Genomic DNA, 20,083 nt, shown 5'->3' on the forward strand with positions numbered 1-20,083 from the left:
AGCCCATGCGGGTTTCATAGCTGCGGCTTGTGGCCTTAGGTGCCCATGATGCTGTGCAATCTTCCTGGACCGGGGATCAAACTGGACCCCCTGGGTTGCAAGGTGGATTCTTACCAGGGAAGCCCCTCAGCTTCTGGTTCATAGCATTCCTAAGCTTGAGGAAGGTAGGGATGCTTCCAAACGATAAAAAATTAAAACCTCTTGGGGACGCCCAGTGAAAATGAAAGCCGCTCAGCTGTGTACTCCGTGTGACCTCGTGGACTATGCAGTCCATGGGATTCTCCAGGCCAGAATGCTGGAGTGGGGAGCCTTTCCCTTCTCCAGGAGACCTTGCCACCCCAGGGGTCGAACACCAGGTCTCCCACAATTGCAGGTGGATCTTTACCAGCTGAGCCACCGGGGAAGCTCTGCTGACTTCGGTGACCTTTACTACGGTGCCACTTTTGAGATCGAAACAAAACACCAGATATAAAGAGTGCTCCGTATATAAGAAGCTCACACTGTAAATCCCATGCAAGCTAAAAGGACCTCTGAAAGCCAGGAGAACTCAGTCGGTAGCAGCGGGTCCAGGGCCAGAGGCCCCGTGGGCGGGCCGGCAGGGGATGCTGGGTCGTACGTGGGCCACCGCACAGGGATGCAGAAGGTGCCTGTGGGGGTCCAGGCTGCTTTCCTCTCTAGCGCCGTCTCCTCCCCTGAGTGTGCAGCCCCCTTCTGGGGACCTGGGACCTCATTCTTGGTGCACCGGGGCGTGGGCTGGGCTGGTACTTCAGGCCAGGTAGGGGCCTCCAGAACCTCTTTTCCAGGGCAGAGTGGCAGAGGCCTGGGGAGGGCAGAGCTGGCCGGCGACCCACTGCTCTGGACCGTCCCGTGGATGCCGAGTGGCGCCTGGACTCCTGGGCCTTCAGCCCCGCCCTGGCCACAGCTCCCTGCCCTCAGGGAGGTGAAAGGGCAGGCAGGCAGAGGCTCCCGGCTTCCCAGTGACCAACCCCACTCTGCCTGCGCTTCCTGTCCGGGGCCTTCAGCCCGTGGAGCCGCGCTGGCTGTCGGAGGGCTGCCGAGCAGACAAGAGCCCCATGCCGCCACTCGGCCTCCGAGAGCAGCCCCTGTCCTGGCTGCAGGACAGTGCACACCTATCGTGTTGCAGAGAGCGCTCAGGAGATGCCCCTGGGACCCACGCCGGCTCCCCGTCCAGCTCTGTAGGGCCTGGAGGTGTGTTTGCAGGGAGTCCCCTTCAGACGCTCCTCCGGACCCTCCCACGCCTCTGTTGCTCCCCGTCCTGATGTCCTGGGCCCTGGGATAGGCCAGACTGGGACAGGGCCTGCCTCCCTTTCGCATCACCCCACTCCAGGCCACAAAATGCCACTGCCTGGCAGCTGCTGGCCAGGCGCTGGCAGCCTGGGGTCAGCAGTGGAGCCAGCGGCTCCGCGCTCTCAACAGTCCTGCCGATGCGCCCGCTCCGGGTGCAGGGACCCTGTGCCCAGCTGGCAGCCATGGCCTTGGCAGCCCTAGGTTTAGAGGCTGTTGTAGCACAACCCACAGGTGCTCGGGATCTAAGTCTATGGATGCCTCCCAGCCCAACCTCAGCCAAAAGAGAGCCCGGAGCCGAGAAGCTTGACCGCTGAAGGGAAGTGGGATGCTTTCTGGCCCTCTGCTGCCTGTTTGGGAAGCTGGGCTGCCCATGACACACCCTCCCTGAGAGAGGCTCAATCCCTAGTCCCTATATGGGAGGTCCACCCAGCAGTTCGACTGAGATAACAAAGGGGCACTCAGGGAAGTCCTTGTATGGGGTATTCTCAGAAAGGGAGTATTGGGTAGACAGTGCCTTGGTGCCCATGGGCTTAGAGGGATGGTTAGGAGTTTGACGGGCAGAGAGGTGGGTTCCAGCATTTGGAAGATAGAAATAGGAAGTGAAATGGCTCCCGGGGAAAGGCTCAGATGTGCTTTGAAAAGAGGAAGTTGCCAGGGGAGAAAGCAGAGGAGACCTGAGGCACCGGCCAGCCCCACCGGGCAGAAAGTCCCCCAGAAATGGCCCCCCAGTCACCCGTTCTTGGCTTCAAGGGTGAGCAGGTTCTAGGGACAAGAATGAAACGCTGTGGCAGGAAAACATGACCTTTGGTCCCCAGGGACTTTGTGCTTCGCGGGCCCAAGCAACTGCAAGAGCCCAGGTTCAAGGGCGTCACAAGCCCAACAGCCGAGCCCTGGTGCCCAGCCCCCAGCCCCCCCCCCACCTTCTGCTGTTCCACTGGGCACTCACTGCTGATGGTCAGGAACTGGCATAGCCTGCAGGTGATGCCCAGGGGGAGGCAGGTGAGCTGACACTTCAGGTGTGAGCCGGGGCAACGACTGTGGGAGGGGGCTCAGCAGGATGGGATGGGGGCTCTGAAGGGGGAGCCCCTTCTTCTCGCCTCTAGACTGAGCGATGGGCCGGGAGACAGTCACCTGGCCTGGGCTGCTGGCCCTTCTGGTCCTGCGCCTGCCCTCAGAGGAGCAGACACCTGCCAGTCACTCCTCCTGCAGCACCCACCATCATGCCCAGTGCGCTTGGCCACCTGGCCCAGGTGTTGGCCTCAGGGCCAGGCCTGAGTGACAGGCACCTCTTCACCGCTGCCCCCTCCCATGTGAGGTAGTGGCCGCTCCCTGGTATGAGAACCTGCTCAGGAAGGGGCAGCGAGACTCCCAGCCCACCCGGGGGGCACCGCAATCGCCCTGACAGATCACCTTGTGGGTGTCCGCCCCATGGGACACTGACAGGCCACTGCCGGACCCAGAGTGAGGCTTCTGGACGGGGAGGCCGCATGCTACCGCCGCTGCCACGTCCTGCAAGGTGTCAGATGCCACGCGGGACGCATTCCTTGCAGGCTGGCCCGCGGCCCCGACCTGGGTTTCGGGAGGGTCAGGAACCGTGTTCCCGACGACCGCGAGCCGGGGTCGGGCTAGGAGTCTGCTCCGTGCAGCTGCGGTCCCGCAGCCCAGCTCAGACCTCTTGCGGACCCCCCGGGGCCACGACGCGGACGCGGTCCGGGAACGCGCCCAGGGGCTCAGCTGCCCGCGGCGGGCGGCGGCCTCGACCCGGAATCGAGCTGGGGGTGGGAGGAGGCGGGGCCAGCGCCGTTCAGCCCCGCCCCCAGGCCGCGCGGCGCGTGACTGCGCCCGGAAGCGCGCCCCGCCGCCCCGCGCACGCGCAGTCGTGCCGGCCCCCAGCAGACCCGCCATGGCGTCCGAGCGGCTCCTGAGCCGGCCCGCCTGCCTCCTCGTGGCCAGCGGCGCCGCGGAAGGTGAGGCTCGCGACGGCGAGGTCGGGGCCGCGTCCGGCTCGTGGAGAGCGGCCCGCGGTGGTGCTCGCTGCGGGCTGGCCAGTGCGCCCGGCCGCCGCCCGGGTTCGCGGGGCGGGGCGGGGGGGACTGTCCCGGGGCCCTGCGGTGCGCGGGCCGCGCCCCCCGGCTGGGTCCCGGGTGAAGGTGCGAGGGGAGCCGGGCGGCCGGGCCCCGCGCCACGAGCGCTGCTTCTCGGCCGAGGCCTCGGGCGCTCAGGGCCGGCGGGCGGTGGCGCCGGGCCCCTGGGCTTCCGCTCGGAGGTCGATCGGCGGGGAGGCGGGGCGCCCAGGCGGGTCCCCGGGTGCCTCCGGCCTGACTTCAGCTGCTGCCCAAGTGGGCGGGGGAGCGAGGGCAGCGGGACACGGGGTCGCAGGCGGGGCCCCTGAGCTGCCCCCCAGAACGGAGACACTGAGGGGCACCACCTCCCGTGGAGAGGTCAAGGCTGAGCCGCTGAGAGTGGGGCTCAGTCCTGGAGTCGTGGGTGACTGCTGGGAGCAAGGTAATGGTGAGGAGGGGTCGCGCCGGCCTGGGTGTGCCCCCGGGGAGGGATGTTGACATGGGCTGGGGGCACAGCTCTGAAAGGCTGCTGGGCTCTGTGGGCAGGACGAGTAGGCCCTTCCGGGGACCCTGGACCGAAGCAGGGCGGGTAGAGGGGGCTGGAGGAACCGGGCGGAACTGGGGAGACTGCCTTTGCCAGATATGCCGTCTACAGTGTGCGTGCCCGGATCCGCAGACGAGAGAGAGGAGGTCCAAGATGAGGTTCAGGGTGGAGTCCCCTGATTAACGTAAAGGCGGAAGGACGCAGATCAGGTCTCTTTGGAAGCAGGTGTCTGTGATGGAGCCTCAGCCCCCAGAAGTGGGGAGCCTTCCTCCTGGGTCCACAGAGAAGAAGGCAGGGCACAGCGCCAGGGCTGGGGTGGCGTGCAGGACCCAGGAGCTCTGTGAGGGAAGGAGTCCACCGCCCCGATCCTGCATGCACCCCCGTTCCCAGGGAACCCAGGCCGCGGCCTGCCTCCAGAGCCACAGGCCTCTATCACTGCCCCCCCCCCCCGAAATCGGCGCACGTGTGGGGGTCTCAGTCCCTGGTGAGGGAGTGTTAGGGACCCTCACACTTGGCTTTGGCTTCTGCAAAAGGCCTGTAGTGGTCAGGCTTGGGGCAGAGAGAGACCCCCTTCAGGGGATGAGCGGGCCAGGGGGCTGCAACTGCTGCCCCAGCCAACTGCGGGGTGGGCCCTGGGTGAGGTGGGGTGAAGGGCTCCTCCCCAGGCTGGAAGAAGCCCCGAACCCACCGGGCCGTGTCTCCTCGCAGGCGTGTCGGCCGAGTCTTTCCTGCACTGCTTCACACTGGCCAGCGCTGCCTTCAGCCTGCAAGTGGCCACCCCTGGGGTGAGTCCAGTGCCCGTCTCCAGGAGAGCCCGTGTCTCCAGGAGAATGACGCCATTCGTGGAGGGGCCTACGGGGTCCGGACCCCAGGGGCACTGTGCTGAGTCTCCCCAGAGGCTCCTGGGACACCTGCTTCCACTCGACGGGCCGGCAGGGGCTGAGGGGCTGGCTGACGGTGTCTTTGTCCTGAGGAGCTGGTGGGGGTCCCAGCTCTTGGCAGTTTCCTGGAGCCTCCATATGCCAGTAGCAGGAGGTGAGGTGCTGACCCTTGGCCTCTGGGCTCCCACAGGGGAAGACCATGGACTTCGTCGACGTGAACGAGAGCAACGCGCGCTGGGTGCAGGACTTCCGCCTCAAAGCTTATGCCAGCCCCGCCAAGCTGGAGTCTATTGACGGTGTGAGGCCTGGGAAGGCCTTGGGGGGTGCGGTTCCTGCTGGGTCCTGACCCCAAACTACTTTCTCGAATTCCTGGAGCATTCCGGGGCTTGCCATGGAGCACTGTGACCATCCGGGCCATGTCCCATCCGGTGGCCGGAGCTCCCAGCAAGGGAGGGAGCTGGCGGGCACACAGGTGGTTTGTGGGCCTCGGGAGCCTCAGCCGGCGGGGCAACAGGAGCAGAGAGGAGCCGGCTGCTGGCTTTGTCGTCCGTGACTGACTGGGCTGTGGTCCCCCAGGAGCCCGCTACCACGCCCTGCTGATCCCCAGCTGCCCTGGGGCCCTGGTGGACCTGGCCAGCAGCGGGTCCCTGGCTCGCATCCTGCGGCACTTCCACTCGGAGAACAGTAGGTGCCTCGGGCCCGGGCTGGGGGGTGGAACGAGGTCCAGGGAAGATGGGACCCCGCCGACAGGGAGGAGTGCCTGAGGGGGTGCGGGAGGTGGTGTCGTGGGCCTCGTTGGGGCTCAGGTTTTGGTGGGAATGCCATCGTTGCAGGAGCTGCCTAGGGTCAGTGTGGGGCGCCATGGTCCTGACCAGCGGACAGGTTTACTCAGCGCGTATACACGCGCGTGATGCACACATACACACACACACACAAAGGTGGGCATCCCTTCCACCGCCGGCCCCCCGACTTGCCCCTGTGGTACCTCGGCCTGGTTTCCTTGGGCGCTGTGGGCTGGGAGCCCCACCCCCTGCAAGATGGGCAGGCAGGATGCTGGCTTGGTTCCTGGTGGGGTTTGTGGGTGGCCGTGGGGCAGGGGCTGGGAAAACTGCCTTGAGGAGACGTGTCTGCTCCAAGGGGACGTGGCACACTGCCCTGGCCTGGGCAAACCCAAGGCTGCACACAGCGTCCTTTGTTGGTGGAAATGGGGCCTCCTGTCCATGGGCAGTGCTTGTCCAGGCACTCAGCCGTGGGAACGCACTTGGGCCAGCCTGCCCTCTGAGACGGGGGCTTGGAGCCAGGGGCCTGGGGTTGAGCAAAGGGCCGGGGTCCCCCTGCCCCGCTACCGACTGCATTCAGAGGAGGGGGCTCCAGGCGCTGCCCACAGGCCGGGTCAGGCGGCTCTGATGGGCAGAGGGCGGTGCTCCCTTGTGACAGGTGGACCCAGCAGCCACCTTCCTCACGCTGAGCCTGGCTCTCAGCCCCTGAACAGCTTGAGGGGATCTGAGCTCTGAACAAACTCACCTTGTGTGGAGGGCCGGGAGGTGGGGGTGTCGCTGGGGTCTGGGCGGCCGTGGCGTCAAGCACGCACTGGCCTGCTTGCAGAGCCCATCTGTGCTGTGGGCCATGGCGTGGCCGCCCTCTGCTGCGCCACCAGCGAGGACAGGTCCTGGGTGTTCCAAGGCTACAGCGTCACTGGGGTGAGTGCACGGACGGGCGGGGCCCTTGGAGGGCAGCAGTTGTTGGCCCAGTGCGGGGCAGGGGGCTTGCAGCGGGGGTCCCTCGAGCCCCATTGAGTGGGTGGCTGCTCGCGGGTCCTGGGCGGGTCTGGGGGGGCTCCTCTAGGGGCACGGCCACACCCCCTTGTCAGGCTCCGTGCCCGACCCTCGGCCCTGAGCTCACCTGCTTGGACCTTTCTGGTGGCCCTGTGTCCTGATGCTGGGGAGGACCTGGGAAGCTTCGCCCCTGCAGTGGACCCCTCCCCATGGGCAGCGCCTGGAGGGGCACAGCCCCCTGACCCTGGGCACTGCCCCGGCCCCACAGCCCTCCGTGTACGAGCTAGTGCGGGCGCCGGGTTTCGCCCACCTGCCCCTGGTCGTGGAGGACTTCGTGAAGGGTGCGGGGGCCTGCTTCAGCGGTGAGCGGCTGGGCTGAGCGTCCAGGGGGCCGTGGGAACCCTGGTTGCGAGCCCCAGCTGGGGCGGCGGGGTTTCGGGGCGCCCCGCGCGCGGCCTGAGGCCCCGGCGCGTGGGCTCCCTGCAGCCAGTGAGCCTGACGCCGTGCACGTGGTGCTGGACCGCCACCTGGTCACCGGGCAGAACGCCAGCTCGACCATCCCTGCTGTGCAGAACCTGCTTTTCCTCTGTGGCAGCCGGTGAGGGGCCGCCGCGGGTGGTGGGGGACCCGCCTGGTGCCCGGCCCCTTTCTGAACTGGCATCTACCCTGCAGGAAGTGAGCAGGCCCCGAGCAGATGCCGCCACCTCCAGATGTCCTGGTGTTCCCCGAGACCCTGCCTAGTGACACCCGGCCTGCCTGGCCCCTGGTGGGACTCCTGGAGTGCTCTCAGGATCCTCCCTGAAGGGGGTTGGCCTTGGGGGACAGCTGGGGAGGGGGAGGGAGTGCTGAGCGGGCTGTCCGTGGGTCCTGAGAACCCCGAGTGCTCCACAGTCAGCTGTGGGGTCCTGGGGGAACGCAGAGCCTTCCTGGAAGCTGGGGCGATCGCTGACCAGGACCCCGGGGGCCCGTTCCTGGTCTCCCCACCCTTGGGCCTTGGTGGGGGCTGATGCTAGCCTGGCGCGCTGTTTCAACACGATGGCAACCTCACTTAAGGCTGGGGTGGACTCAGGCGGACGCTGCGGCGTCTACACGTCCCCTGCAATGTTGGGAGAAAAGCTTGTGGATACAGCACACAGCCACCCTGCCGAGTGGTGTCCAGGTCCTGACGGCCAGGCCTGCTTCGGGGTGGACGTGGCAGGGCCCTGAGCTCCTCTTGGAGTGTGGCCGGCTGGCCTTGGGTGGCGGACGGTCCTGGGTTGCCAGGTGGCTGTCCAGCCAGCAGACTCCAGTGCAGCCTGGGCGCTCTCCAGCTTCTCAGGGCGCCTGCCGGGCCTGGGGCCCACAGCTGGGCCCCGGAGCTGCCCTGCCCCACGTGTGTCTCCTCTCTCAGCCTGGCTCTGCCCTGGCCAGCCCCTCGGAAGGGAGGAGGAGGGAGGCGGCCAGGCGCCTCAGTCCCAGCACTGCAGACCAGGCTGTGCCCTGTACACGCCCCTCTCTGCCGGCGGCTCCAGACACCTGCTGGCCTCCGCACCCTCGGCCTGGGCCCTCTCACCAGCCATCTCGCGTGGCACCAGTTGGTGATGGACCTAGCTGGACAAAAGCGTTTTTTAAAATGGTAACGCAAATAAAGAGAAAAATGGTGATGCCTTAGGGCCATCTTCTGAGTGTCTGTACCTGACCTGGGTGGGCTCTGCGGGGCGGGGCCCTACCCAGCCTTCTCTGCTGGCCCCACGTAGCCAGGTCTCCACGCCCAGGGCACTGGGGTGGGGGCCGTGGCCCAAGACCCAGCAAGAGGCCCCCTGGGATTTCCCACATGCTCAGTGTTGAAAACAGACCCTGAGCTCCAAGTCCAGGAAAACAGTGTGTGGCTGGCTGTGGTGGTTTTTCGGTGCGTCGTAGCTTACATGAGAGGAGCATTCTTGATGGACAGTATTCACGTCGTGCCCAGTGGACACCCGATGAGGCGTCCAGGAGATTCACAGTGGACTGGCCGTTTGTGGGAGGGTGCAGGGCCAGGTCGGGGGCCAGTGTGTCCCACGGCGCTGGCTGCAGGGGGTCGGGCCTGTGAGCAGGTGGGCTTCACGTGTCAGCTGTATCCGCTGTGCGCTGAGGCCCTGGGCCAGGCGGCCTGGCGACTTCCACCTCCTAGGACACCGCCTGTTCACCAGCTCGGGGCAGGGAGTCTGGGGTGTCGCTGAGGGCTTGCAGGAAGCCGTGGCCCTCTGACCCAACCCGGCGAGGCAGCTGGCAGGGGGCTGGGGAAGACCCGCCCCGCCAGCACACTGGCAGCGTGGCGCCTGCCCTGAGCCCTGCCCACCCAGCACTGCTGCTGCTTCTGGGGAGGGCAGCCAGAGGCAGCTCCAGAGCCACACTCCCAGGGGCCCGGCTCCCCTGCAGAGAGCTATGGGGAACAAGCCTGGCCTGGCAGGGCCCCTAGGGAGGACAGTGGGCACGTCCAGACCTGAGGTGTGTCCCACAGGCCCGTCCCGACATCTGGCTCCCGTGGTGCAGACCTGGACACCCAGCCACCCCGTCCTGCTTCCAGGGACCCCCCCCTTGCCCGCACCGACCCCCAGACCCGGCCTCCCCCTGGCCCCGCGCCGACCCCCTTTCAGTTCCAGGAACTCGGGCTGGTCACGGAGAGGAAGGGCTCCCCTGTGGACCCCCGTCACTACCCACCGCCAAGCCCTCCACAGTGCAGCACGCCCATTGCAAAGTCCAAATGGTGTAGCAAAGCGCCTGCACAAGCTGCCCGCCTGCGCTAGGGTGTGAGGTGTGGAAGCTGAGGCCCAAACACGTCATGCTGTCCCCACAAGGTGGCACCACCACCCCCAAAGGCACCTGGGCCAGAGGAAAGTCTGGGCAGCATGGCCGAGGCAGGGGAGCCGGGTGTCCCCACAGCAGGCCTCTCCGCCAGGGCAGCACCCCCTGCCCAGCTCTGCAGGCACAGCCTAGAAGCTCGGGGGTCCCCGCCTTCAAAGTCGAAGCTCTCAGGTCATTGCCCAGCAGCAGGCGAGGGGCTGTCACCACTGACTGGGGGTCCCCATGGGGCTGCTGACCTAATCCCGCCTTCATCAGGCCCCGGGAAAGAGACAGACAGGAAGGAAAAGTGAGGGCTTTAATGCGCTGAGCAGATTTTTACATAAATCAGAAATCTATGATTCATCCCCGCTCCAATTAGTAAAAAAAAAATCCAAGATTCATCACAAAGCATGTGCAATTAGGCGTCAATTCAGAGACACACAGATCCGTGGTCCAGCCTCGGGTGCCGCGCTATTTTCCATTCTCTGCGCTGAACATCCGTTCCTGGAAACGAATGGTGTGAGCTGGTGCGCCCACCAGGCTGCCCCCCGCCCCCGCCCTTGGCCAGGCCTGCCGCCCTGGGCCCTCCCACCCCTGGCCCCACCCCCGGGGCCCCTCCTGCCCAGGTGCCTGTCCCAACCGTGGCCCCGGCGCTCACTCTCAGCATCCGCTCCAGCTTCACCGCATCCGCGGCAAACCTGCGGATCCCATCAGAGAGCTTCTCTACAGCCATGCGGTCCTCGTTGTGCAGCCAGCGGAAGGCCTTCTCGTCCAGCTCAATCTTCTCCAGGTCACTGGCCTGGGCTGCGGAGCAGACGCCAGGGCCGCGGGCTCAGAGCCTCGCCCAGTGAGGGCCCCTGCCGGGTGGAGGCAGCCCGCCCGGAGGCTCCAGGTTCCACAGCCTCAAGGGCCCAAGGCACTGGTGCCTGCGGAGCCCGAGGCTGGCGGGAGGGGACGTTCTTACCTGCTTTGGCCGAGAGCATAGGCGTCAGCTTGCTGTGGTCCTTGAGCAGCTCCCCCAGGAGCTGAGGCGAGATGGTGAGGAAGTCACAGCCAGCCAGGGCCTTGATCTCGCCCGTGTTGCGGAAGGAGGCGCCCATGACGATGGTTTTGTAGCCGAACTTCTTGTAATAGTTGTAGATCTTGGTGACGCTCCTCACTCCTAGGGGGACACACCGGAGCTGCCACCCGTGCCGGCCGACCCTCAGTCCTGGGGCACAGCGGCACAGCACACCCCTGCCCCAGCCCGGGGGGGGGCCACTGACCGGGGTCCTCCTGGGGCTCGTAGGACTTCTTGTCCGTGTTGGCCACGTGCCAGTCAAGGATGCGGCCCACGAAGGGCGAGATGAGCGTCACGCCGGCCTCGGCGCAGGCCACGGCCTGGGCGAAGGAGAAGAGCAGCGTCATGTTGCACCGGATGCCGTGCTGCTCCTCCAGCTCCCTGCGGGCACGGGCGCGCGCGGGTCAGCCCCCGAGAGGCAGGGGCGGGCCGCCCCACCCTCGCGAGGAAGTTCACCAGGGCGAGCTCAGGCCAGTGGCTTGTGGGCAACCAGACCTCATCAAACCCACATTTCAGAACAGGGAGCACGGTGAGAGGCCCCCTGAGAGCTGCAGACACAGTCCTCCCTCGTCTCAGAGCCTCCGCGCTGGGCCAGCTTAGTCCCTGGTCCGGGAAGACCCCACACGCCCCCGGAGGACCCCACACGCCCCCGAGCACCGGAGCCTGTGCTCCACAAGAGGAGCCGCCACAAGGCGAAGCCCCCGCCTCCCACCTGGAGAGAAGCCAGGCAGCCGTGGAGACCCAGCACAGCCAAAGGGAAAAAGGGACCTCTGGGCTGGAGATCACGGAGTTGGCTCCAACCACAGCAGCGTCCTGCCTCAATCCCACAGCCTCACCGGCCCCACGGCCCCCGGCTGCCCTCTGGGTCAGCCTGCAGAAAGCCTGTCCCCCAGACGACGTCAGGGCCGGCCATGAGAAGGGGGTCCTGGCCATGCTCTACCACCTGCCAGCCGAGTTCCTGTCCCAGGGTTTGGTTTCAGAGGCGCCCGGCCGCCGGGCCGCAGGGAAGCGGTCAAGAAGCACAGCCTTGGGAGCACAGCGCCACCTGGGTGGCCAACGCCAGGAGCACACGCCCAGCAACTCCGCCGCTGGTGTGCGCCCACAGGAGAGCATGCCGGGCACACGCTCAGCGTTATCCAATACGGGCAGCCACGTGCCCTGGGAGGATGTGCTTGGAAGATGTGCACACAGACAGGGAGGCCTCCTTAAGGGGCACCCAGCTCCGCCACATGCGTGGCGCGCGCGAACCTGGAACGTGAACCAAGCAAGGGAAGCCACACACGAAGGCCACGCGCGGCGCGGCCACGTCTTGCGGAAGCGTTAAGAGGCAGAAGAGTGCGGCGCCACCCCATCCCGCGGAAGCGATCAGAGGCAGAAGGGTGCGGGCCGTAACAACACGGGCCCGTGGGGGTGGCCAGGTGCTCCCAGGACAGCCGAGCCTAGGTGCGAGGGCAGTGTCCTGTCCACGCCCACCTGCCCCCTCCGCGCCCAGCGTGCTTGGGGGGAGCCGACTCCCACTCTGCCCTTGGCAGACACCTCTGCGGGCGGCACTGCACAGGCCCACTGCCCGAGGGGCCCACCCAGGTCGGGCAGAAGCTGCAGCAGCTCCTCGCTCACGGGGACACTTACTTTCCGGCCTGAATTCCTTCCCAGGTGGACGAGAGCTTTATAAGGATCCGCTCCTTGCTGATGCCAGCCTCCTTGTACAGCTCGATGAGGCGCCGGGCGCGGGCCACCATCGCATCCTTATCAAAGGAGAGCCTGCGGGGAACGGGGCGCCCGCTTGCAGCGGCTGAGTGGGGCAGATGCAGGCGGAGGCCAGGCGCCCAAAGCAGCGCGTGGCGCCGCGAACAACAGCGGCTGCTGCTTCTGACACCCCCACCCGGCGGCCCTGAGGCCTTACCTGGCGTCCACTTCCGTGGATACGCGGCCTGGAATTTTCTTCAGTATTTCTGCCCCAAACAACACAAAAAGTTTATCAATAGCATTTGTAATCTGTTCCTCTTGTGACCTGAAATTCCAAGGGAAAAAATTAGGTTAGAAGCTTCTTACTTTTAAATGCACAGGATTCTATTGTTACCTGCTTCCCAAATTCTTTTCCCACCATCTGTTTTTCTTAAAAAACTTTTAAAGTGGTGATGAAACTCACAGCAGGAAACCGACTGTCTTATCCATTTTCTTTCTTTTTAAATTCTGGCCACACCACACGGTCGGCTCGTGGGACAAATCAGCTCCCCAACAGGCGCCGAGCTCGAGCACCCGCCCTCTCCCCAAAGCAGCAGCTGGTTCGGGCACTGAGGCTGCTCACATGCGTGTGGCCACACCCGCCTCATCTCCAGCGTCTCCACCCTTCGCGCTGAGCCCTCCCACCTATGGGGCTTGAACAAAACCCTCTTCCCAGTCTCTCGGAAGCCGCCTGGGCAGATGAATAAGGGGCACAGCGCGGCTCCAAGATGGAGCAAAGATCTCCGGCCTGAGAGCAGGGCCAGGCTGCTGATCACTGAGGGCCCTGCCTCGCCACCAATTCCAGGAGCGTCGAGAAGCGAGGGGAGCCACCAGCACGGGGTGCATAGCGGGGGGCAGGGCAGGCCCCGGGCATGACTGCCGCCCCTGCACACGGCTGACCTCAGCACACGGGGCGCCAGAGAGGGACAGGCCAGCCCGGCACAGCTCCTGCCAGGGGCCGCTGTTCCCTGCGAGCCCACCCTCAGCTGAGCAGTACCACCCAGATGGACATGTAAAATGATGCCCAGCAACGGCGAGTCTATGGAGAGAGGAGCCAGTCAGTGGTCGCAGGCGGAGGCACTAGCGAACATTCTAGGAGGCAAGCACATTCTCGGACTGGACTGTGGCTGCCCCACTGTGTGCGAGAATGCATCAGAACGAGCTGGGCTGCTCACTGAGACAGTGGCTCTCACTCCAACACAACCGTCAGAAGGCAGCAGAGTGCCAGAAAGCAGCTCCGCGGCTGCCAGGGCTGAGGACACCGGCTGCGGACGGGGGAAGGACTCTGGGCGCTGTCCACCCGCTCCTGCCACCTGGTTACTCACAGTGGGTGATGCCCGCAAGAAAGCAGACAGCGTTCCTTCCTGGAGCCTAAAACCCTGGCGAACTGGCCTCAGGGGCGGGAAGCAGGCAGACCCGGCCGCACCCACGGCCCCGCACTCACCCGCCCAGCTTCCTGCCGTAAGCAATGGCCTCCTCCACCAGCTCCTGGTAGGCTGGCATCTGTGCCGCGGCCAGAATCAGGGACGGGTTGGTGGTGGCATCCTGGGGCTTGTACTCGTCGATGGCTGGGAAGTAAATGTGGGAAGCAGGGGTCAGTGGAGTGCCCGCTTCCACCCAGAAACCTGAGATGACCCCTGAAAGCCCTAAACACAGCATCAGAGCCAAGTAGGGCGCGGCCACACTCCATGCAGGAAGGCTGGCCAAGAGGCAGCTGAGCGCAGTGAGGAGACCTGGAGGCTAAGCCAGTGAGCAGCCGTGCCAAGAGCCGAGAGCTGCCCAGCACCAAGGAGCAAGGAGGGAGGCGGCCAGGAGACCGACGGCGTCTGCAGGTGCTGGCGCCCAGGTCAGCCGCGGAGGGGCTGGACACGGGCCTTCAAACTATTCTTTTAACACACTTGTTCCTTCCTGATAACCAGGCGGGGATTCCAAGGAGCCTCGAGGCCCCGGCTGTCACAGGGAGATGCTGAGCTCGAGTTCATCAAAACCCAGCTTCCAGGATTAGCCGGTCCAGTAAGTTGATTTGGCAAGTTAGCATTTTCAAAGTATCTTCTAATGACAAAACTACAGAGATGGAAAACGGAAGGGAGCTGGCTCTCAGGGGCTGGGAACAGCTGTATCCTGCCCATCCTGGCGGCCCTAAGAACCCGCCCCAGAGGATGCCCCCTCCTCTGTGCAGCTGGAAACCAGGGAACGCAGGGCCGGTCCGCAGCCTGTTCACAGCACCATGTTGGCAGCAAGCCCCCCGTTCCGCTATCACGCCACAGCCACACAGAGCACCCGGGGAGGTGATGGCGAAAGGATCCGTGGGGACCCTATGAGCTAATTCTGCAACTTCCCGGAGTCTACTAATTATTTCAAAATAACAACTTAAGAAAGCATGCTCTGGAGTGGAGCTACACAAATGTGTTGAAACCCAGTGTAATGCGCTGAAGACAGTACCTTGATAAATGCTGACTTTTAACAAAATTAAAACAAAATCTGGGGGCAAGAGATGGGCTTCAGGCTCCAGGGACCCTTAAACAGAACACGAGCCTGGCATGGGGCACGGGGCACGGGGCACGGGGCTGGGAAGAGCATCCACAGCTCTGACTTATTCTCAAAGAGGCTTATGACGCCCCAAAGGCAAGACCCTTCAGTTCATAAAGTGGCCGTAAAGCTGACCCTGCAGCCGCGCGCGATTTAGACAGATACGGGCTTCTCCGGGGGCGCAGCAGGCGAAGAGTCTGCCTACGGTGCAGGAGAGCCACGTTAGCCACCTGGGCTGGGGAGATCCCCTGGGGAAGGGAATGGCTACCCCCTCCAGTATTCCACAGAGGAGCCTGGTGGGCTACCGTCCATGGGGTCACAAAGAGGCGGACAAAACTGAGCAGCTAACACACACCTAGTGTACTGTTCGCATTCTCAATAAACGTGTTTTTAAATAAAGTCACTAACATTCACTTAGCAATCTTCAGGGTCAGCACCTGGGTTCAAACGTTTCTAAAGAGGAGAACAAAGAGCAAGCATTCCCCAAGACGCCTCCGGGCGCGCTGGGCCTACAGTGACAGAGGTCGTGGGTTAGAGTTAACCTGAAGACCAGCCAGCCTGCAGCTGCTGCCCAGTGAGACCCAACAGGAAAACAATACAGACTCAGCAAAGATGGGAAACACGCCACACCAAGAAGGGGCAGACCAGGACTTCCCTGGTGAGGCAGTGGGTAAGAACCTGCCTGCCATTGCAGGGGACGTGAGTTCAGTCCCTGGGCCCGGATGATCCCACACGCCCTGGGGCAACTAAGCCTGGTGCATCACAAGTACTGAGCCTTGAGCCCTAAGTACCAAGCCCCTGAGCCCGAGACCCCATGCTCCACAAGAGAGACCACCACAGTGAGAGGCCCTCCGCTGCAGCTGGAGCGCAGCCCCCGCGTGCCGCAACTAGAGAAAAGCCCGTGCAAAGCAGAGACCCTGTGCAGCCAAAAATAAATAAAATTAGGACTAAAAAGAAGCAGAAAGACGTGCAGCCAGCTTCCCAGACCCTCTGTCCTGGTGAGGTCACTGCCAGAGGCCTGGACCACAGAGGGACGGGTGGGAAGAAGCCGGTGGCCTCTCAGGTCAGCCGGAGCTGGAATTTCCCAGGGCCCCCAGCTCTGACCAGGAGGGAACCTTCTGTCAGCTGGTTTAACGTACAGGTTGGACTCAAGCCCATCACCATCTCCAGTGTTTATATTTAAGTAGCCAAATATGCTTACTCATTTTCCTCAGCTCTGTGAGATAGTCTTACTCTTACCAAAGAGGAAATAAAGCCTGTTTCTCAAGTCACCATGAGAAAGCAGAAACGAGGAAGTCCCGTCCCTACTGTGTGGCCCGGAGCACTCTCAGCCCCAGAGAATGTCACGATTTCTCTGACAACCTTCATGGTTCAGAGGATGTGAATGGAGGTCACCTAGTCTGGGCTTCTGCTGCAGAGGATGGGAAGGCCAAGCCCCTCAGTTTCCTCCCAGGAATGTGAGTCAAGCCAGGGAAACCTAAACCTGGGGCAAGCTTTGCTTGCCTCCCTGCAGTGAGTGGGGCTTTACCCCCGGGGCTCCTCGGTCCCAGGCGGTGAGCGTCTAACTGGCCCGCACCCGGCCGTGGTCCCCAGCGTGCACAGCTGTCCCCTGGGCAGGGGTGGAAAGGGTGCAGCACGGGGCTTCAGAAGCAGGTGGCGGCATTCGCAGTGTCTGGTCTTTCTGGGCACAAAACTAACTCGTGTTCCTGCTCAACATTCGCGCAACGAAACGGCCCCGTGTAACCACAAGTGGTTCGCATCGCCACGGCGGGCCCGGAATCGCTCTCCAAATCTAAGTACTTGGGACACCGTCCCCGACCCACTGGCGGTCCCCGCGGACTCCAGCAGCGTAGAGAGGACGGGGGCGCCGGGCCCCGCGCGTTCGGGTCCTGAGGCACCCACGGCCCCGGCCGACGGTGAAGCGGACCGAGCACGGGGCGCCGAGAGCAAGGGAGAAGCGGGGCGGGGAACGGCCGGGCCGAAGGGGGGACAAGGGACGAAGCGGGGGCGGGGGCGAGGCGCAGAGGCGTCTGGCAAGGGGCGCCAAGGAGGGGGGCAGACTGCTCGGCCCAGGAAGCCGGGCGGCCGGGCTTCGCCGCCGCGCCTGCGCCCCTCAGCCGCGCGCCCGCGCTCCCGGGCCCTCGCCCGCCTCCCCACACCGCCCGGCGGGCCGGCGCCCCGCGCGCCCGAGGTCTCTCAGTGCCGTGCGGCCCGCCCATGAGCTCGGGGGCCAGCGCGGCCTCACCGTGGAAGTCGCCCGTGTCGGCCACCACGGTGGTGAACTGCTTGAGCTGGTCCAGCGCGTTCTCCATCCTCTGCCGCTTCACCGGGGAGCCCGACATGGCGAGCGGCGGAGAGAGCGGGGGACCCACAATGCCCCGCGGGCCCCGCCCCCGGCCGCAGCCAATCCGGGCGCGGCGCGGGAGGGCGGGCCTGCGCGCCGGCGCCGACGGGACCCCGCCCCCGAGACGGCGCCCCACCCCCCCGGAGCGGCGCCCCGCCCCCGAGACGGCCCCCGCCCCGCGGAGCGGCGCCGCAGGAGCTGTACTCACCCGGGGCGGTGCCCCGGAGCGCTGAGTCCCCCGGGCGCTGAGTCCCCCGGGCGGTGTGCCCCTAGACGTGGTTATGCCGGAGGGACGCACATCCTTCTGGCGGTGCAGCCCCCGGATGGTTCCCAGGGAGCGATGCACCCCCGAGCGGTGACCCCGGAGAGGCGCTCCCGCCTCCACGACGCGTCCCTGGGGGCCGTGATTCCCGGAGCGGGCACCCCCTGCAGCGGGGCGCCTCCGGGGCGTGGAAGTGATTATTTTCCTGGACTGATGCGTCCCCGGGGCGGAGCTCCCCCCGAAGTGAAGCACACTCAGGGCTGCGCGGTCCCCGACGGCGCGCCGGCTCACTTTCCGTCCTCTGTCGTTTGCAGCGGGAACTGGAGTGAGGGTCGTCGAGCATCAAGGGGTTAAGGCTGAGGCTTCAGGCCGCGGTCGAGCGGAGTCTCAGAGAGACCTGGACACCTGAGACTGCATCTGAGCCGCCGCCTCAGGAGGCCATGAGAAGGGGCCCTGGGCATGCAGGCCTGGGTCTGGGAGTCTGGGTCGTCGACCCTCGCCCCCCGGCCGTCGTGAGGCCAGGGGCACCCAGGGTACAAGTTCTGTCCCGTACAAGTTCTGAGGCCGAAATCTCACCTTCTCTGTACTCTGGTGTGGAATCCAATCTCGGTGACATAGAGTTTTGGGTGAAGTAGAAAAGGACTGGGCTTCCCAGGGGGCTCCGTGGTAAAGAATCCACCTGTCAAGCCAGAGACGCAGGTTCAATTCCTGGGTCAAGAAGCTCCCCTGGAGAAGGAAATGGCAACATACTCTAGTATTTTTGCCTGGGAAAATCCATGGACAGAGGAGCCTAGTGGGTTACAGTTCATGGGGTGCCAAAGAGCTGGAGAAAATTTAGCAACCAAACAACAACAGCAAGAAAAAATGGATAGCTTTATTGCTTTGCCAGGCAAAGCGGTACACAGCGGGCCCGTGTCCTCAAGACCATGTGTCCCAACTTGGGGAAGATAGTGACAAGTTTTATATTAATTATCCAAAGAGGGTGTGATCAGCTTGAGGACATTCTTCTAATAGGTTCGTGAGGTGAACAGAAGTCAGCATCATCAACCTTCAGGTCCAGCTGGTCTGGGGTCTCCATGCTTGTGGGCAGCATGCCATCGTTAACAGTTAACTTCTCCACTTGGAGAAGCTTCAGTGTCTGGAGAAGAGCTCAAAGATATAGTTATGTCTGTCTGCTGATGGGAAAACAGGACCCTGCCCCAAGACTGCCCTTGACTTGTTTTTCCTCCCTGTTCTCACTTCCCCTCCCCTCCCTAAAGAACAACTACTTGAATCTGCCACTGAAACTCAGGGAAGGTCATAGAGGCTGGGTGAAAGCTGTTTCCTGTAATAAAAGAAATGGGGACACAGAGGCGTCATGCCCAGGACCCCCACAGTACCCTGCACAGCATCACCCTCAGGCCCGGCAGCTGCTCCAAGCCCTCCTAGGTTGGGTGGGCCTGGAGGCTGGGGAGGGGCTGATATCAGGCTTGTGGTTTCATTTTCTCCTCTGGATCCAGAGCCCAGGACAGGCCATTGACCCTGGGAACCACACCTGGAATCCCTCCTAGCGAAGTAGCACTAAGTTTAGAAGTATGAAATAAAACCCACATTTTATGGGAAGACAAGAAAAACGTAAACAGAAAAGATTTTCTCTGCCCTTCGGCCTCCTCTCTCCTGCACTGTGCGTCCTGACTCCGTATTTTATACACTGACAAGCCTCCCCACTGACAGCTGGATCATGAGAGAGCAAGCAGATTCCAGAAAACCGTCTACCTCTGCTTCATTGGCTATACGAAAGCCTTTGACTGTGTAGATCACAACAAACTGAAAAATTCTTAAGGAGATGGGAGTACCAGACCACCTGACCTGCCTCCTGAGAAACCTGTATGCAGGTGAAGAAGCAACAGTTAGAACTGGACATGAGACAACAGACTGGTTCAAAATTGGGAAAGGAGTACATCAAGACTGTATACTGTCACCTGCTTATTTTATATGCAGAGTACATCACGCGAAATGCTGGGCTGGATGAAGCACAAGCTGGAATAAGATTTCAGGGAGAAATATTGGTAACCTCAGATACGCAGACAAAACCACCCTAATGGCAGAAAGCAAAGAAAAAAAGAAAGGGAGTCACTCACTCCATTTCAGTTGCTCAGTCGTATCCAACCCTTTGCGACCCCATGGACTGCAGCACACCAGACTTCCCTGTCCATCACCAGCTCAAACTCATGTCCATTGAGTCAGTGATGCCATCCAACCATCTCATCCTCTGTCCCTTTCTCCTGCCTTCAATCTTTCTCAGCATCAGGGTCTTTTCCAATAAGTCAGCTCTTCACATCAGGTGGCCAAAGTATTGGAGTTTCAGCTTCAGCATCAGTCCTTCCAGTGAATTTTCAGGACTGATTTCCTTTAAAACTGACTGGTTTGAACTCCTTCCTGTCCAAGGGACTCTCAAGAGTCTTCTCCAACACCACAGTTCAAAAGCATCAATTCTTCCGCATTCAGCTTGCTTTATAGTCTGAAGGAGTCTTTGGGCCTAGAAAAGAAAACAACAGTCTCAAAGGCCCTTGCTGAATCATCTAACTTCGGAGAAAACAAAACAGGACTTTAGGTCCCGCCCTGATGCTCCAGGCCGGTTGCATCTATCTGGGACTTATCACCCCCAGTCCAGAAACCTTCCACCCCCTACACCTGCCCAGAAGACTTATCACCCTCTGCCCAGCTACAAATGCCATCTCAACTAAAGAATACCCAAAACATCCCGCCTGATTATCGTTTCCCTTATTGCTTCCACAAACCTCCTTATAA

At 63.1% G+C, this 20,083-nt stretch overlaps 2 protein-coding genes across 3 annotated transcripts; one reads left to right on the forward strand and one right to left on the reverse strand.

Annotated features, from left to right (window-relative positions):
* The first annotated feature begins 3,181 nt into the window (after nt 1–3,181).
* GATD1 (glutamine amidotransferase like class 1 domain containing 1) lies at nt 3,182–8,225 on the forward strand. Of its 2 annotated transcripts, XM_040255473.1 has the most exons (8): nt 3,182–3,275; nt 4,624–4,700; nt 4,987–5,092; nt 5,373–5,480; nt 6,402–6,496; nt 6,840–6,933; nt 7,058–7,169; nt 7,244–8,225. In XM_040255473.1, exons 1-8 carry the CDS (start codon nt 3,212–3,214, stop codon nt 7,248–7,250), a joined length of 663 nt encoding a protein of 220 aa, XP_040111407.1. In that variant the 5' UTR covers nt 3,182–3,211; the 3' UTR covers nt 7,251–8,225. The 2 variants fall into 2 exon arrangements, with proteins under 2 accessions (XP_040111407.1, XP_040111408.1); XM_040255474.1 differs by lacking the exon at nt 7,244–8,225 and having other exon boundaries at nt 3,198–3,275; nt 7,058–7,173.
* Nucleotides 8,226–9,675: 1,450 nt separating this feature from the next.
* TALDO1 (transaldolase 1) lies at nt 9,676–17,086 on the reverse strand. The gene is made up of 8 exons (XM_040255472.1): nt 16,933–17,086; nt 13,603–13,726; nt 12,337–12,444; nt 12,063–12,194; nt 10,639–10,814; nt 10,338–10,535; nt 10,032–10,177; nt 9,676–9,877 (listed from the first exon to the last, which is right to left on the reverse strand). The coding sequence occupies exons 1-8, from the start codon at nt 17,027–17,029 to the stop codon at nt 9,845–9,847; spliced, it is 1,014 nt and encodes a 337-aa protein (XP_040111406.1). The 5' UTR covers nt 17,030–17,086; the 3' UTR covers nt 9,676–9,844.
* Between the last annotated feature and the right edge of the window lie 2,997 nt (nt 17,087–20,083).

Source organism: Oryx dammah, unplaced genomic scaffold, assembly GCF_014754425.2.
Source record: "Oryx dammah isolate SB20612 unplaced genomic scaffold, SCBI_Odam_1.1 HiC_scaffold_15, whole genome shotgun sequence".
Taxonomy (NCBI): Eukaryota; Metazoa; Chordata; class Mammalia; order Artiodactyla; family Bovidae; genus Oryx; species Oryx dammah.